This window comes from Halichondria panicea, chromosome 16 (genome assembly GCF_963675165.1).
Source record: "Halichondria panicea chromosome 16, odHalPani1.1, whole genome shotgun sequence".
Taxonomy (NCBI): domain Eukaryota; kingdom Metazoa; phylum Porifera; class Demospongiae; order Suberitida; family Halichondriidae; genus Halichondria; species Halichondria panicea.
This window is the reverse complement of record NC_087392.1, coordinates 3,183,122-3,201,395: the sequence shown is the minus strand read 5'-3', so window position 1 is coordinate 3,201,395 and position 18,274 is coordinate 3,183,122. Positions and strand designations below refer to the sequence as shown.

Sequence of the window (18,274 nt, the reverse complement as noted above, 5' to 3'; positions counted from 1 at the left end):
CTGGGGGGAGCCCCAAAGGGCCATATCGCTTTACACCCCGGTACATCTTTTAGTACAGAGCTAGCTCATGAGATCGAGAGCTAGCTAGCTAGAGACACAAGAATTTGCCATGTGTGCTGGGATACATCACCCAACCAGGGGAGGGACTAGAGGAGGGAAAGATCAATTTGACTGGGAGGATGTCAAAACTGACAAAGACAGAGAGTGTTATCTTGGTAAAGCTATACTAGATTATGATGTAGTACATTAGTAAACTTATAATACGCGCACGCACTGGTGCCAAGATAAATAGCACTCAGTTCGCCCGGTGCAATTAGAGATGTTGCTATCTTAGAGGTGATTTAGCTAGGTGACATAGACTGAGGATATATGCGACACAGGGTGAGTGCTTCTTAGTTGGGCGTGGCTCGACCGTCCCCTGACGGGAGGTCGGGTTGCAAGCTTATCTGGGATTTGTTGTGTTGAACTTTAACCAAGCACGTGAAAAATGCTGCAATTTGGTAGGGCGCCACTATAGTGGCGCAGAACAAATCCCAGATAGGCTTGCAACCCGACCTCCCGTCAGGGGATGGTCGAGCCACGCCCAACTAAGTGCTTCTCAGGATATGTTAAAAACATACCCATCATGATAATTATTGCGTACCCACATGTAGGCCTTGACAAATTAATGCTTTTTTTGCCTATTATTCTTTTTGTCTATTCTCAAAAAGTCAACCTCAGTTTGGTGTGTACCCATTATAGACATCACTCTCATTCTGAAAAGACTGTATTGTAGCATTACAGAAAGTGAAATATAATCCTCTAGTGCTGAGTTTGCAAAAGAGAAAATACTCAGGAGCGTAGCCAGGATTTTTTGGAAGAGGGGACAAAACCTACCTACCAGCCGCGCAGCGCCGAAATTTTGACCGGAAGCCACGTCTCTTAATTATGACGTCATAATTGACTTCTCTATCTAGTTGGGTGTGGCCTGATGTTTTATTTGCATAGAAGAATAGTTTAGCAAAGAACAAGATTTGTATATAGATTTAGACCAGAATAGCTCACAGTTTAAAGACTAAATCGTTTTGCTTGCCTACTAGCTAGCTAACTGCAGCAAGATTCGGAAGAAAGGGAGTGCTCAGCAAGATAATCAGCTACACTAACCTGAGTAGTAGAGATCCAGAAAAAGGGGGGGCATTTGTCCCCTTTGCCACCCCCTGGCTACGCCACTGAATTACTCCTCCACATGCCATGTCGTTTCCTCTCTCAATTTTGCGAGCATAAAAAGCGTTGTTTATGTGGCATGTAATTATGTCTATACCTGTAAAAAGATAGATTGCTCACAGTTTATGGTGGTCGAGAGGGTCACAGCTAGCCACCGCTACCGCGTGCATTGCGCACTGCCAACAAGTCGACATGGCCGCCTTGCAAATTTCCCACTGCGTAGCGGTAAAATGGTTACTGCCTGGGAGTAAAATGGTTGCCGCGTGGTGAAACAGTCAACTGCATGGGATTCTCTTTGCCACCACCGTACTTTTGCCAGTCTTAAAATGGTGTTGGGTCCAGGGCCACGCCCACTTACAAAGTACCCAAGTTCTGCTAGAGCTCTATAAGATTCTTGTCATAAATTAAAGCTCGTTTGCCAACACTTCAGGCATAAACTCATAGGTGGGCGTTGTTCCAAACCAGCACCACTTATTAATCCGAAGTGCAGTGGTGGTAATCAGGGTTTCATCTAGGGGAGGTTTTACACACGCTGAAAAATGTTTGGTCACTCCCACATGTTTTGACCACACACCCTATTATATGCTAGTGCATCACAGCATCACAGTCGATCTAGTTACATATTGCACATCAGAGACGATACTAATGTAATGATGTCATTATTCTATAACATTTGGGGGGGGAGGTTCACCCCCCACTACATGAAACCCTGGTAATCGCTTCGCAGAAAAATAATTAATTGTTACGCAGCAACAGCTACTATTGAGCAACCATTCACTGGTGGGAGTTTACCAAGTGGCCACTTTGACCTGTTGGTAGGCGCAATGCATATACGGTAGCGGTGGTGCGTGACCCTCTCGTCAACCACAAAATACGTGTTTGTTCATTGCTGTACACAAACATGATGCAATACACTGACTTACTTACACCTTACACTCAAAAGCCTTCAGTAAACCGTAATGCCAAACAAGCACTTTTATACCTGATACACATAATTATAACGTAGGTGGCCACGGGGTATAAGTCTGTTGGCTTATTACCCGAGGCGCGCGTGGGCGGCCACGGGTATAGTAGTCTTTTGGTTTGTTTGTTTGTGTATTCTCACCTGGATATCATAGCGCTGAGTTTACAGCATGGATAGCCTTCACACAACAAGTTATTAGTTTTAATAGTGGCAGATTTTGATGTTAAAGCTTCGTTGTCGAATAAAAGCTAAGCTTGAACTTGCACGTTGAGCTAGCTACACTGTTGGCTTTATTACTTGCAGATGAAGTGATCCCGTACCAGAAACAATGGAAAAGGGTCACTACAATAGAAAGCTAGAATTGTGACTGGATGTTATCTCTGTTAGCTGACTCTGGGATCCTACTCCAGGAGCCATACTTCTCTGAGACTCCAGGCTTCTTTGCTGTGATTCTAGTCCACAGTGCATATATCTATGTACCACTAAAACTCTGTTCTCAAATGTTTCAGCATGTCTCTCTCTCTGTAGTCTGGTTTAGTTCTGAGTCAGTGCTGTGCTAGACAGCTCAGTCACTATACCTAGTTCTTCTGGTACATAGTTTCTTTGTAATCATATCACCAGCCAAGGGTTTGCACTTTAGTGCTCTAGTTTGTATGTTTGTGGCCACTCGCTATTCCGTATACCGGCCAGTTCTGGCTGCCCCAAGCAAGATTTTTAATGTGATTTTGTACGTTGATTACGGCCGGATATGACTTTTTGGGTGTGGTTTGGTAGTCTAGAAAAAAATTGAAACAGAGAACATTACAGTGCTTTTATGCACCTTTGCAACAAGCTGGTATCGCATAGTAAACCACAAATAGTAAACATACAAACCACAGGCTGCTACACGCAAGGAGGAAGTTGTGATGTTGTCTTATTGATGAGCTGCTACATGTAACTGCTTAAAGGATGTGTTCAATAAAATCTAAGGCTTACAATAAGGACATAAGGTGGAAGATGATACACCACATAGGTGTGTCATTATGTGTTATCTTATACAAAACAATAGCTGAAAATCTCAATATGAACCCCTCTACTGTATGCAGGACTGTGAGGCTTTTTTAGGAAACTAGTACGGTTGAAACATTCAAGGGTACCACAAAAGTACTACTATAAAAGACTAAGTGCCAGAGATAAAATTGTTCTTCTTGAAGCTGTTTTAGAAACGCCTAACGATCTAAGACTTACAGTAAGGACATAAGGTCACACCTCTGGTGTATCATATCAACAAGACAACATCACTATTTCTCAAATTCAAAATTTCCCTCCTTAATTGATAAGGCCTGTAGCCTGTGGTTTGTATGTTTACTATTTTGTGGTTTACAATGTGATACCAGCTTGTTGCAAAGGTGCAAAAAGCACTGTAATGATTCATTATCCTCGAGACAGAACCCCAAATTAAATTCGAGGTAGGGACCACTATTTAGCCAATATAGCCACCTCTCTAATCCGAACAAGCTGACTGGATTAACGAGAGTTTACTGTAAAGATAAAAGATAGAGTAGCCATTAATTTTACTTGTGCGACAACATAGGGTCTATGTTGTGTTTTAACAACGAATAATAGGTTAAGCATAATCTACCAACCCCTACCCAGGAGTAAATAGCCGAGAGAAAAGCTCAAATACTCTTGCTAGGTTTTCGCCGTGAATAATAGTGGTTACATGCAGATGACACACGGACGGAACATTCTAAGAAAACCTGTACATGATACGTCTATGTATTATTTATCTGCTTTTTTGTTTCCTATCTCCATTAAACCCTCTCTTTTCTATTGATCCATGATCCCACCCACTATTATCCACACTGTTAGTTACTAATAATTGGGGCGAGTCCCATAGTTTCAAGTACTGTAGAGAAAAGCTCAGCGACTGGATATCCATCTGAGTGTCTGTCTGTCTGTCACTTGAAGCTCTTTAGCATGACGATCGCTCCATTTGTACGCTTTTTAGCGTGACAATCTGTTTGTCTCGTAGTTCAAAGCTTTTTAGCGTGACGATCGCTGCAAGACATTATCTACTCAAACTCACTGTACTGGATGCAACTGATAAAGCTCAACAACTAAGGCAGTGAGGCAATGGCATTAGGATATCAAACACACCATCTGCTGGCAAGACTAAGGAAGTTTGACAACAAAAAGGAGCTAATGAGACAGAAGCTCAGCTCGTCTGTCGTCTGTCTGAAGAGGAAGAGAGAACAGTTAGAGAGACCTTTTACGAAACAGAAAGATGAAACTGATACAGCTCAACAACTAAGGGAATGGTGTTCCCTACGCCATATCAAAAACACCATCTGCTGGCAAGGCTAAGGGAAGTTTAACAACACGTAGGAGCTATGAGACAGAAGCTCGTCTGTCGTCAAAAGGTTCGAATTGAAAAGGAAAAGAGAATTGCAGTTAGAGATATCTTTAGGAAACGAAGGAAACAGCAACTCACTACAACTTCTTTGTCTTCACTAAGGCTAGGCTCGCCCCAAACAATGCTTCCAGCATCCCCTAGTTATAATATGGTTATTAAGCCTCGGTGCGCAAGTGAGGTATACGGTATACGGTAGTGTGTTTGTGTGTCTGTGTAGACTGCTACAGCTGCTCAAGGATCATTGAAGTCCATGCAAGTAAGACTTCCTATAGGCTTAATTCTAAGTCTATTTTAATTCGTGGATTTGCAAAATAATGCTCGGTTCTCAAGTTATGACATTTGAGATGAGTGTGTAGCAAAACATAGATATTGTAAGTTATATGTTTAGTATCTATGAGCAAAAGTTGCAATCTGAATTCCTTAACGAGGAAAAATTGAAAGGAAAGTCTGTCTATGTAGTGTTGCTACTCTACTTAAGTAGTTAGCTCTGCACTAGAGCACTAGGTATTGGTAGTTGCAAGAGGGAGAAGAGAGCTGTAAGGCTCTACTATATATACTGATGCAGCGATTAAATCGCATCATTTTTAGCATCAATCATTTCCCACTCTTGAGTTTCCTTAAACAAATTAGTCTGCATGTTCATCATCGGTGATCTGTCAGTGTGTACCGGTATATTAGCAATAGCTAGTAGCTTTTTGTAGCTTTGACATATCCACTGAGGCGGCGTAAGCACCCACGGTGCTTTTGTTGTAGATTACAATATGCACGAGTAATGGAAGGGCGGTGTATATTAGCAATAGATAGCTAGTAGCTTTGACACATCCACCGAGGCATCTAGCACCCGCGGTGCTTTCATTGTATATTGCAATATGCACGAGTTATGTAAGGGCATAGGCAAGAGCCGATGCTATTTACCTTGCCAGTGCTTGTTATAAGTGCTATTGCTATAACTAATCCTTTGTTGCATGAGTATACCATATACTTTTGATTGGATTATTTTAACCCCTGTGACTTAAATCTTAGTCGTGTTGTGATACAATTCGATATTCCTGCAGGTCATTCCATGATGGCTCCAGTTGGTCGGTGGCAGAAAGGAAAAGATCTTACTTGGTTATATTATAGTAGTACATGCAGTGTAATAATTATAGTTTTGATTGACTTTCAGGTACACTAAAAAATCGAAGACAAAGGACTTCAATGCAATTCTAGAAGCTGTAGGTTGGTTTTATGGCCTTCAATCAATGCCAACAAATTTTTGTGATCATTTGCTGTAGGAGAGAGCAGCTGTGAAGAGGGCTGAAGAAGAAGCAATGACGACTGCACTGTAAGTCATGCAAGAGTTGCATTTAGCAGTACAGCACGAGGGCATGACGCTTTTCGCTGATTGTGTGACCAATCAGATTGCAGGATTCTACCCAACTGCATTGGGATTTGCCTCACATCAATGCACTCCAGTTTCTTATAAAAGCAATGCAAATAGGGTGGTAGGTGCATGGTGCTTTAGGTTGAATCGGTCTGCATCCCATCCTGTGTAATAATTATCAATCCAGGTATATTAACCACATGCATGTACATGTACTGTATTTACAACAGTAGTACAATCCTTGATGTCTGACCACAATGAGCAATAAGTTCTTTTATACCAGGGACTATAATTATTATACCTCTGCGCATGTGCAAGCGAGGTATACAGTAGTGTGTTTGTGTGTGTAGACTACTACAGCTGCTCAAGATCAATAAGTAAAAGTTTCTATAGGCATCTAGTCATGTTTTCTTGATATTAATTAATTTACAAAATAATGCTTTGTTCTCGAGTTTATATGCCTAGTTTGGTTACTTGGAATGAAGAGTGCGTAGAAAAACTTGTCCATGGAGTGTTGCTACTCTACTTCGTAGTTAGCTCTGCAATAGAACGCTAGATTTACTGTAGCTATCGGTAGCTGCAAGAGTGAGAAGAGAGCTGCAAGGCTCTGCTGATGCAGCCATTAATTTTAGACTTGGAATTTTGGCATCGATCCTTTTAACAACACTCATGGTCAATCATTACCTACTCTCTGGGTTTCCTTGCGATTCTAGATTCTGCATGCCATGCAACAAAAATGTTTATCCATGATAATTATAATGTGTGTATAAAACCTACATGTATTGCTAATAGCTAGTAACTTGTTGTGTAGCTTTGACACCTCCACCGAAGCATCAGCAGCTGCGGTGCTTTCGCTCACTTGGCTTTGTTCTGATATTGTGAACAGTACAACATAACAAAATAATGTTGTCGATCCTGTCAGTGTGAACGGAACTGTTTCAGATTAGCAAAATAATAATTAATAAAGTCGCATTACAACACCTTACATGTATACATGTACATGTACAAGGATTGTTACATGTATACATTTTCAAGACACACCACTTACAAATAAAGTGTCAACGGAGGGCAATTGATTTAACGTTGCTTCAGTAGCTTCAGTAGTGCGCTTAGTACATGTATGTTTTAATAACACATGCAGGGGATTTAAACCAGCAGTGAAACCCCAGCAACCACTCTCGAAGCAAGAGGTAGCTGTAGTTTTCAGGAGGCAGTCACAAGATGACCCAGAGGGAGGAGAGGAGAGAATAAAAGGAGTGGGATATAGGTAACAATTGCATTTGTCTGTAGTCCGCTCAAATCTTATTGTTATCTGTATTCTACAGTGGAAGGACACAGCTAAGAAAAAGATTTGACAGCTCATCGAATGATCTAAGAGCTATATTTGAGGTAAACAGTATAATGAAGTTATTAACGCGCGGCCAGCGGGTTAATAACTGTTATAGTTATAGTAGTCGTCTGATTTGTTTGTGTTTGCTTACCTGGATTATTTGTGTACAAAAAACCCAGTCTGTGGAAATTCTTAAATGAGATGCCATCGTTCTGAAATTCCAGAACTCGACACAAAACCTGGCATTTACATGTGGTTGTTGCTGATCCGATACTACGGATTGAAATCACTATCTAAGTACACAGAAACACCTCCCCTTCTTGATTCCGGACAGAGGTCTGTGCTCCCAACTGACCAACTCTATGCAAAACTGCCTCACAGACAACAGGAAACCACACCCACCGTTTATGTACAATACAGTAGAGTGTTATTATATACTTCCATTACTGGCATACTGAAGAATGCTTCTTTGATTTCAGCCTTAGTTTCTTGAACTAGAAATAGCAGACAATACATGAACATAATCTATAATTCCTTGATATGACTATAAATAGTAATCTGAATGAACCTCCCTGCAGAGGACAACCTTCGAAAAGAGGACAAAAGCTCTGCTCCCAAAATGTCCTTTATTCGGAGGTTCCTCTATATCTGTCTCCAAACTTTCTATTCAACCTTAAAACACATACATAATTATGTGACAGGCTCTGGGAAAAGGGCCCAATTGGCGCAAGCTAGCCTATTGTTCATGCCTAAGTTATGCGCGTTGGAAACTCGAACTCGAAGCTGTAAAAAAACTGCAGTAGTGAGAAAACACACCCACTCAAAAGTGAGTGTAATGATGGCTTAGACAAAGCGCTTTGGTGGAAATAGTTGGATTCAGAGCATCAGATTGTGCAGAAGGACTGTAGATAATGAAAGCAATGCGGGTGCTGATGCCTCAGTGGAGGTGTCGAAGCTAAAGCTACTACTTTTACACACACATTATATCACGATGAACATTTTTGCATACATTTTGCTGCATGCAGAATCACAGAGAAAATCGAAGAGTGGGTAATGATCGACCATGATTGTTGTTAAAACGATCGATGCCAAAAGTAGAATAGCCTTTTTTGCATGTAACCACATTTATATCTCTATCGTTGCATCAGAAGAGCCTAGCTTGCAGTTCTCTTCTCACTCTTGCAGCTACCAATAGCTAGCGTTCTAGTGCAGAGCTAGCTACTAAGTAGAGCAGCAACACTCCATGGACAGCACTCTTCTGCATTCCAAGTAAACAAAACTAGGTATAACTCAAGAACGAAGCATTATTTTGCAAATCCACGAATGAAAACATTGCTAGAAGTCTATAGAAACTCTTCACTGATCCTTGAGCAGCTGTAGCAGTCTACACATGCACACACACACACACTACCGTATACCTCGCTTGCGCATGCGCATAACAACAAAAAAGTATACCAGGAGTACGTGCATAATTATATGTACATGTACTCCTGATACACTGTAGTCTATAAATCTTGGCCATTGCTCAATACCAATATCTGCTCTAATTGGGCCCTTTTTCGCAGAGCCTGTCACATCATTTGACAAATTAATATTGTGCTAATAAACTGCTGCAAATCCGGCTAAAATTACTACCCATCTTTAATGGTAACTTTCACGAGGCACATGACGGCTTGACTTCTGTTACAATTGCCGAAATTTCTTTTGAAGGCTCTCAAGCCACTAAAATTAGCCTGTGAAAAATTTTCATACTGTTTTTTTCCACCTTATATTGATGACACAGCATGACACAGCTAGTGATGTGAAGGTGTCTCTTCCCATCGAACTGTGCAACCCCAAAAAGCCGAACCCTGGTACAGTAACCACCACATCCACCAGTGATCGTCACAGGCTGAGGGCAAAACTAAAATCATACCTAGACAAGAAATCAAGTGTTAAGAGGTACAATAGATTGCTCAATTCACTATACATGTTGATTGCATTCTATCATGTAGGAAAAAGGAACGAAACTCATCCAAAAGCAAGAACAGGTATCGACAAACAAGTAGTACATCAAGCTCAGATTCGGTTCAGTGGATAGAAGCAACTGAAAGTACTATTAAAACGAAGGAGAGGAAGGGAAAAAAGACACAGTACAGAGAGCATTTTAGTGGTTGTCAATCAGAGGACAAACAAAGGCAAAACAGCAGGAGACAATCTCGAAGTATTGGTTCCACTCGTGGTAATTTCTCAAGCTCTGAAGAACACCACAAGAGTATAAAAAGAGAGCACATCGTATATGATTCACCCTCAGACAGGAAGAGGAGTAGATACATGCATTAAAATTCATCGATACTATTCTTTGTAATAGCACAAAAACGCTAGCTATAGCTAGCTGTTTGTAGTCAAGCTGCAAAGCTGTAATTCGTTTTTTCATTATACAAAGCAAACCTCCTCAATACTTTTTGAGCGAAACAAAACACGCCGAGAAGCATTAACATTTATAAGGTCTAAAAAAAATGCAGGAAACAGGTTAGACTTCAGAATGTCCAGAATAATTATCGTCCAGCTACATGTATGTATCTCAACCAAGTCTTGCAAGCCATACTCCACAATCTGATACTACGTATGGAGACTACATGTATAGCCAGGTTTTTGTTTCGCATTAATTATTTCATCCTGTCATGTACTGCATCAATTGCAATGCAGGCGCCCTCGTTCTGGGCAATAACTAATACTTATTTTTGTGTACAAAAACCCAGTCTGTGGAAGTTCTTGACACAAAAACCTGGCTATAGTCACCATACGTAGTATCAGATTGTTGAGTATGGCGGCGAGACTATCTCAACCCCAAGCTTATAATTATATCTGGTATAATATATAAGCCACCCCCACTAGAGACAAAAGGTTATGACTAAAGACACAACAAGCTATATACAAGTTCACCCTCACGCCCCTGGGTGTATACCACTATAATCATAACATCATTGTGCTCCAACAATAGCCCCAAGAAATTTTTTTCACTTACTTAATTTAATTGCATTTGAAACCACAAGATACTTTGTGGCTATAATTATTATTATATTAAGGTATAAAATTATGATTTGGTTTGCTACACTAGATGTAGATATAGGTATAATTGCTTTCCAAACAGGCAAATAAACAATCAAAGGAACAGAAGGGCTAGCTGCTATATGCAGCAAAGGTCGATCAAGAACCCAATGCAGAATGTTTAATTGTTCATTAATTTTTCAAGCTATACTTCACCAATGGCCAAAATAAGCTAATTTTCTCTAAACTTTTCTCTAATATAATTCTAACGCCTACTAATGGCCTAATTCTAAGTTCATAGTCCAATGTTAGAAGTGTTGTGCATTCCTGCAAACACCACAGCCCAAAGCAAACTCATCCCCAGTGGGTGGGTGCTTCACATGCAGGGGGCATTTTGTGCCTTCTAGTGGTCTGGCACAAGGCCCAACAGGGCACTGAGGCAGCTCAGCCTTATTCATGCTCGTTAGACGTTGGAAGTCGTCATGGCAGGGGTTGCAGAAGTGGGTAGTGCCAAAGCAGAAATAGACGGCCACAGAACAGCAGAATCGGCATTTGTACTCTAGAAAATCAGTACCGTGTTTTGGACACACCTGGATTGGAGAAATACTATTATAGTCTACTGATAGTACAGATGAAAGCATGTACAGTAAAATAGCCACTTGTTTCATACCTGCATAGCACCTCCTACATTGGAGCAGGGAGGGCAGACGAGCTCAGTTGGGTCATAATCATCGCTGGCAGCCACTTGCTCAGCACAGTGAGCCTCACCGCCGAAGTAAGCCTGAAAGTAAAAGATTGTTAGAATGTGCAGCCGCCACACATACTATAATTATAGGCCCTGATAATTTCTCCCTATTATCAAATTCTTAAAAAACTGAGTACCTCATAAAAATCTTCGACTATTCTCATAAAAGTCCTTCATAAATTAAAGACGTAGACATAAACACAGCACACAACTGACACATGCAAGACATTATAATATCATGACTCTAGTTATCAGCCAATTTTGTTTATGCAAAACTTAATGAAATGATTTTTACCAAAAATCGACTTGTTTCCAATTACCGTATATAGTAGCTGGTAATTTCAGGGGGATAAAATATGCGTGGTTGGAGCTCAGACCACAAATATTTTACCCACGAACGAAGCGACCTTGCCTACCTTTACCTGCAGTGCAAGCAGCAACCACAAAAATATGATCCACGAAATGACTAAATCAATATTGCTCAACCACGAATGTTTTGTCCCCCGAAAATTACAGGCTATACGCAGGCTATATATATATTTCGAGCGTAATTTTATTAGCCTACATGTACAATTGAAATCACTCACCTTTTTGCACTTGAAGCAGACGTAGTAAGCATATTTCCACATGGCATACTCGGCAGGCTTCTGGAAAAATTTAGATTTTGGTGATGTTATGGCTTCACACTTGCTCTGATTCTCGTACTCGAGGCGAAGTAGGCACTTCCTCTTTGTGTCTTCAAAGAGATCAGTGATAGGGTCCAGCACGTCAGCAAGCTTGGGGTGAGATATTGGAGTATTCTGGACAAATATAGTCAAGACAAAATAAACAACTGTCCGAAATTTCTTGAAAATACTCACCACACAAATGGAGCAAAACATGAACCTAAATGTGATCCTTGGACCAGACCAGCGTTTGGTAAGGGTATTACGACAACAGTGATAATGAAAAACGTGCCCACACTCCAGCTGCACACAAGAACATTACAGTATTACATAACAGTATACGACAGACACACAACTGATTAATTTATGCAGTGGGTGAATTCGTTTAACTGACCTGAATGCATGGAGCACAAGAGAGCCCCTCAGTGTAGCACACCATGCACATATCATCAGCGTCTTGCCTTAGTTTAGGGTTATCAGTTGCACAACCATGGAGACAAGGCAGGCAATTCTCCTCTCCTTTCACGCCATTGCAAGGATGACCGCAAGGAAGACTATTATCACATACCATGTCAACTCTTTCTTGGCATTCTGGATCAGCACACACATTGCCAATGGCTAATAAGCCAGTATTGTTAGTAGTGCCACAGAATCTACAGCTGCCTTTGCCACCGCCTGCAACAAAGACACAGACACATGCAAAAACGTGGAGTAATAGCTAAATGAAATTTGTTCATGCTGTCACATAATCATTATTCCAAGAGTGTGAATTGTAAAGAATTTTTACATGTAGTTGCGCTCAAGTTGTTGCCCATCTGGCCTACCCCAGTAACACCAACAGCCAATCAACTGCTATCCCTTTCAGTATAAATACCCGCCAATTAATGCTGATACACAAAACAGAAATGTCACCATTTCCAGCTTCTTTGAATTCAACAAGCCCTTTGAGAGTGCGATAGTCGGTAAGGGCCATAGTCCAATAGAGTTTGATGCGACCACAGCCTTCATGCAGGTCCACCTTCACTGCCTCTTCTTCCTCTTTGAAGATCTGAATAAACACAAACCATGACAATGAATCAAAATACCCGCACCACTGCAATGGTTCCAGTACTTAGTTTTAGGGTGTGGCTAAGCATGAATATTATTAAGTCCAAGTGGGCGATAACCGCAAAGCTCAGTTAGAATGCTACTGCAAGAGTCTTTGCATGCTACTAGCGTGTGTTCCTGGATCAAGCTGGCTTGTCTTCTATTGTTGCATTTTGATTTGACTAAGAGAATTACTAGTTACTGACTCGTTCATTAATGAGCCACGCCTTCAGCACTTGAACGCTGCTATATTTCTGCAGCAGGAACAAAACCTGACATTGCAGTGGTGCCTTACCCTTCGTGAGCGCCCAGGGTTGGGCCACGCCCAACTAATTGTACTTGTCCCATTTTTGTGCTTTGAAAACATCCATGAATTGTAGATATTATTATTGTAAAATACTGAGATATTAAGCATATATACTACGGTAAACTAGTCTACTACTTCAGGGTTAGAATTTAGGGGGATAGTAGTTAATGTACGTGTAGCTCAAACCTGTCTCTGATGATCTTTGGATTTCTTGTGGTAGTGAAGCACTCTATCACACTCTCCACACAGATTGCCACATTTATCACATGATATCAGGGCCTGTGTCTCCTCATCATCATGGTTGTCACATAGCGGCTGCATACATATCACAAATAGTTTATAGTACACAGTTTGAGCTTCTGTCAGTTACAGAATAACTCGCCTTTGACTTAGGTTTGCCATCTTGTCCAAGCCATTGGCCCGACGAGAGTGCATCAGCGTGCTCTTTGTCAATCACACAGAGAGCACCCAAACAGAGCCATAACTGCATTTTGGTGCAAGTGGTACATGCACTCAAGAATATAATTATGTGCTACTCATACATGTAACGTGACAAATGATTTTAACTAGTGAGTCGAGTCTATACAAAAGACATTTTGAAAAAAAAGGTAAAGCATTTAAAGAAAACCAACCGTCGAATAGAGTCAATCACATGTAACTGTACCGTTTGAGAAAACATTCCAGGCACAGGCACACGAGCCTCTTCACTGATCTTGGTCAGATGCAAGACTGCTTGACCAATGGCTGATTTTGAATATCCCTCCCATTGCCCACCGAGAGATCCTTTCACCATGTCCTTAAGCAGCTTGATAACCTCTTCAGCTACCTCATGAGACACACTTCCCTTCAAGTACCACCTCTGAGCACGAATGGTTGTTTCACCTGGAACAGGCTTAGGATTGGTTAGCTTGTCCATCATAATGGCCGTAATGCTGCTGACTCCAGTTAGAACCTGGATGATGTTAGTTGACCGCCCCTTAGCTTTAACCTGGACTGACAAAGCCTTTGAGATGACGGAGAGAAGACAGTCCATGATACCCAGCTGGTTGATGGTGGTAGCAGAATTGACAGCTTCAGCAATAGCACTATAACCAAGAGGAGGAAGAATGCGAACATTCAACATTGGGGCAAGGTTCTTTGGTCCAATAGCTGGTAGAACTTTTCGGAAAAGTGTGCAAACCTGTAGGTATAATATTATGTTAATTTTACGCATAAGCTGGGATTTCTCACCATCCCCCCAGGTAACTCCACTATGCATACCTCCTATCCACGACTAATTCATTACACCACCCTCTGCCTTTGAAAGTAGCACTGTACACGCACCATGATTAATTGAAGCTAATTAACACACCTGCAATTGTAGTCTGGCAGTTCCCACATGAAGCAGTGCAAAGAGATCTTGCACAAGCTTCTCCTGCTCAGAAAGAAACGCACAGCCCACCTCTGACTGACTCAGGCCAATCAGCATTGACAGCAGCTCATAGCAATACATGTCTGACCCCTTTCCAACATCAGGACTTACTTCAATACTAGTCTGCCTAGCCGGTTTAGGAGGTGGGGGGTTAGAAATTAATCCCTCCCACTCATCTTTCATACGTAATGTCTCGGTGTTGACAGATTGGATAATGTGCTCACATACCTATGCACAGGTGAAAAAAGACTATAAGCACACATCAGGGGCGTAGCCAAGACAGGTGTTTCCAAAGAAAAATAGGTACTTTGTTGTGAAATTCTTGGGGTCTTGCCCACTTCCAGTATCACACCCTCTTAATTAGGCAGGGTGTCATACAGGATTTTGAAGTAGAGGGGGGAAATGAGAAAAGTAACTAGAAAATGTTGCTAAAAAAGATTAACTGTTACCCAGCTATGGACACTCAGTCATAATTGAAAGGGGGGGAAATTGGAGCTGGGGAGGGGGGGGGATATCCCCCCTTTCCCCTGTATGACACCCTGTTAGGGCACACCTACTGCTCATGTTTATTCATGAATAACTTTATTCAGAAAGTAGATCTAAATGACATTTAATTGTGCTTAGCTAGACTAGCAACACATATGATAGCTTTAAATTGACACCAGCGTCTATAGCTACATGTAGCTAGCTATATAGCTAAGTACGTTCTCATAAACATGCATAGAGGTTACATGTAAGTCTGAGAAATACTGGAGCAGGATTGATTACTAGAAGTCTTGGTCTTCTTTGTTGGAGGTGAATCTAAGGAAGACACTGGTGCCAAAGAATGACGAAGTGAAACAACAATTCATGAGCTATCTCTGAAGACTGATTGCAGCCATGCGATATTTCAGAAAAGATGGGCAGGGCTGCTGGATTCAATCATAGGAGCCCTGCCCATTTTTCTCAGCAAGCTCCTGGGGGGGGGGGGGGGTTCTGGGCAACCAGGAAACAATGGTAGCTACGCCCCTGCATATGCATGTGTCTCCAATCACACTTACTTGTTTCTGAAGGCTTGAGATCTTGCCCTTACTAAACAGTATATCTACAACATGCTCTCGTACTTCGTCTTCTTTTCCTTCTTTATCCCCATCAGAAGCCTCAGGAGAATCAGATTCATCTCGATCTTCTTCTGGCTGAGTTGACAACAAACGACCAAATACCTGAATGCATGGGTATAAATGATTGCTTGCACTTTTACATACAAGTATACATGAAATGTTATATACAACTAAATAATGAGTTTTATACCTGAGAAGTGAGTAGCCTAAAGACACGCAGGGCCTCAGCCTCACAAGCATTCCGTTGAGACATTACGGCTGAGAACGAAGCATCAAGTGGCTTGGATGGTTTCACTAATACTTTAATCTGCCTTGCTCGTACATTATTGGACATCCCCTTTAACTCAAGTCGTACAATAGTGTACGGAGTGTCATCAGGGACAAAGAGTACCTTCCAACCAGAATGTAGCACCGAGAGTTTGGCCTGAAATCAACATAGATGTACCGTACTCTACCGAGATTACGCCCACCCACACTGTTGAGTGAAAGTTCATGCATAGGCTATAATTTGCCTTGAGAATACGCCCACCAGAAAGTGATGCATTTATGAGTATTGAGCAGTTGTCAAGAAAGGTTTAGCTATATGGAAGGCCTCAGACGCAGACAGAGAAGATTTAGTTTGGGCGTAATTCCAAGGCAAACACTTGGGTGGGTTTAATTTCGAGACGAAACACGAAATTAACCCCATCCCACCTGTAGCTGCTTTGTAGCATGCAATTATGGGGACGTAATCACGGTAGAATACGGTGCATGTACAGCTGAATATTAAGCAAGAACACAAAACTTTGTCCTACGTCCTACTTTACCTTGTCCACTTCTTTAAGGGAATCTTCATCTTTTCCAACAAGCAGGCTAACACTGTCCACTTTTTGCTATAGTGAGACTGATAAACTACAAGGTGAAAAAGAATAATTGAGACTCACTCCACCATCTTTCTGATTGTCAATGTGTACAGCACATGCAAAAATAGACTTCTGAGATTCAAAAGAGACTGTGAGCTTGCGTGGTTGCCCTCTAGGCTCATCTCGACTTTCCCAAAATGTTTCTGTGGAGCCATCGCTGAGACTATTGCCCATGGCCTCATTGGAGGAGGTTTTGAGATGGCCTTGGGGAAGAACATCCTCCATCACAGTCACACTAGCATCCTGTGTTGAATGAAGAATAGCCACTTACACATGCAACCAATTTTTAATAGCTACATCGTAACATGTATTACATAGTTGCATCGCTGAGCAAGACGCTAAAATACATGTAGCTACAGTACCATCAATAAAAAGTTCCCGTTCCGTTTGCGTAAAACGCACCGTTCCCGTTTAAATGCATAATAAAAAAAACGCATAATGAACGCATTGTATTATGCAAAACGCTACCGTTTTCACGCATGTGCAGAAAAATTGCTGAGTAAGCAGATTCGTTAACTTGTGATCGTGCGTACAGTGTAGCAGTAGCTAGCTAGCTAGCTTGTGTACTACAGTATAGCTGATTGTCTAGCGCTTTAATCCTCTTAGTTAGCTTATAGATGCTATTTTGCAACAGTGCACCGTTTCCCCAGTTGTTCTCGGTCTCGCATCAGCCCCAAGACTAAGTTGCCCTCCACGCAAGTTATTTGTGACCTGGAATGACCGTTTTTGAAGACCATCGTCTCTTCTCCAGTATGTCTGACTGCATGTCTGCGTACTTTATAATAGCTAGCTAGCTCATTGTACTACAAATCATACAGTATCATTGTGTAAGTAATTTCAATTTTTCATGATGACGTCACCCGTTTTAATTTATAATGAGAAATTGGTCGCGTTCTGCATCCAGTTTAACACTACCGTTTATACGTGAGTTTTTAGAAACGGAACAGGAATTTTTTATTGATGTATACTGTATATGTACTCTTCATGTTGCCTTTCAAGCTGTAGAAATTGAAGAACTATCTACTATCGAGGAAGTACTAACAGCAGTCATGCAGAAAAATGGCAAATAGTAACAACCAACTGGCCATCAAGTGTTTTACCAACCTTGTCTCTTTTCTCAGTGCTATCCTGGGAATCCTCTCCCAGAGAAAGAGCTTTACTAATATTTGAGAACACATCACTCTGTAGAAGGAAGGAGTGGTCCTGAGGCTGGAACTGAAGGCAGTAGCACTGCATGGCAGCCTGCTGAACAGCAGAACCTGACGGTAGCTGCCAGGATTATAAAATTATAGTTCAATTCAGGAGTACATGCATGAAGTTAAATAATGTTCGGTTTAATATTTAAAGTGCTGACTAGAGGGCACAATAGGTATAAGAACCAAAGGGCTTACCTTTGGCATAAGATTGGAGGTAGTCTGTAGGAATGAATGAAACTGTTTCCTGAGGAGTTGCAGCATTAATCCAGCTCCATCGAGCCCAGAGAGCGGATGATGCCCCAAACAGATGTCATCAGATTCAGCTAGCTGCACACATCAGAGGTTGAAAATGACACTTTTTGCAGGTATCAACAGTACCTTATCATTCTTTTGGGCTTTCTCTACTTTTGCCTTAACTTTGGCAGCCATCTGCTGCACTGGATGCTCTCTGAGCGCAGAATTAAACTGCCACAGGATGTCATGAACAATGGATGGCTCAGACATGTTCTTCAAAAGCCACTCAATGAACTGGATGGAAGCAGGTTGGACATATAACACCAAGCAAAATTAGATCATA

At 41.4% G+C, this 18,274-nt stretch overlaps 2 protein-coding genes across 3 annotated transcripts in view; one reads left to right on the top strand and one right to left on the bottom strand.

The window, feature by feature from the left end:
- The first annotated feature begins 17 nt into the window (after positions 1 to 17).
- LOC135350441 (multiple myeloma tumor-associated protein 2 homolog) lies at positions 18 to 9,684 on the top strand. 2 transcript variants are annotated; one of them, XM_064549224.1, is made up of 8 exons: positions 18 to 215; positions 5,618 to 5,672; positions 5,728 to 5,776; positions 5,837 to 5,886; positions 7,067 to 7,192; positions 7,251 to 7,314; positions 9,039 to 9,196; positions 9,250 to 9,684. In XM_064549224.1, the coding sequence occupies exons 1-8, from the start codon at positions 110 to 112 to the stop codon at positions 9,575 to 9,577; spliced, it is 936 nt and encodes a 311-aa protein (XP_064405294.1). In that variant the 5' UTR covers positions 18 to 109; the 3' UTR covers positions 9,578 to 9,684. The 2 variants fall into 2 exon arrangements, with proteins under 2 accessions (XP_064405294.1, XP_064405295.1); XM_064549225.1 differs by lacking the exon at positions 18 to 215 and adding an exon at positions 3,185 to 3,201 and having other exon boundaries at positions 5,617 to 5,672.
- A 776-nt stretch (positions 9,685 to 10,460) lies between these two features.
- LOC135350433 (E3 ubiquitin-protein ligase MYCBP2-like) overlaps positions 10,461 to 18,274 on the bottom strand; it is a 29,083-nt gene continuing 21,269 nt past the window's right edge. The window contains exons 46-62 of the mRNA XM_064549211.1: positions 18,076 to 18,225; positions 17,893 to 18,024; positions 17,606 to 17,770; positions 16,523 to 16,744; positions 16,406 to 16,471; positions 15,790 to 16,023; positions 15,540 to 15,701; positions 14,440 to 14,727; positions 13,753 to 14,268; positions 13,471 to 13,572; positions 13,275 to 13,403; positions 12,608 to 12,743; positions 12,090 to 12,370; positions 11,891 to 11,998; positions 11,618 to 11,830; positions 10,956 to 11,066; positions 10,461 to 10,875 (exon numbers count right to left, since the gene is read on the bottom strand). Coding sequence (XP_064405281.1) covers positions 10,594 to 10,875; positions 10,956 to 11,066; positions 11,618 to 11,830; positions 11,891 to 11,998; positions 12,090 to 12,370; positions 12,608 to 12,743; positions 13,275 to 13,403; positions 13,471 to 13,572; positions 13,753 to 14,268; positions 14,440 to 14,727; positions 15,540 to 15,701; positions 15,790 to 16,023; positions 16,406 to 16,471; positions 16,523 to 16,744; positions 17,606 to 17,770; positions 17,893 to 18,024; positions 18,076 to 18,225 — 3,297 coding nt within the window. The 3' untranslated portion in view covers positions 10,461 to 10,593. The remainder of the gene's footprint in view (positions 10,876 to 10,955; positions 11,067 to 11,617; positions 11,831 to 11,890; positions 11,999 to 12,089; positions 12,371 to 12,607; positions 12,744 to 13,274; positions 13,404 to 13,470; positions 13,573 to 13,752; positions 14,269 to 14,439; positions 14,728 to 15,539; positions 15,702 to 15,789; positions 16,024 to 16,405; positions 16,472 to 16,522; positions 16,745 to 17,605; positions 17,771 to 17,892; positions 18,025 to 18,075; positions 18,226 to 18,274) is intronic.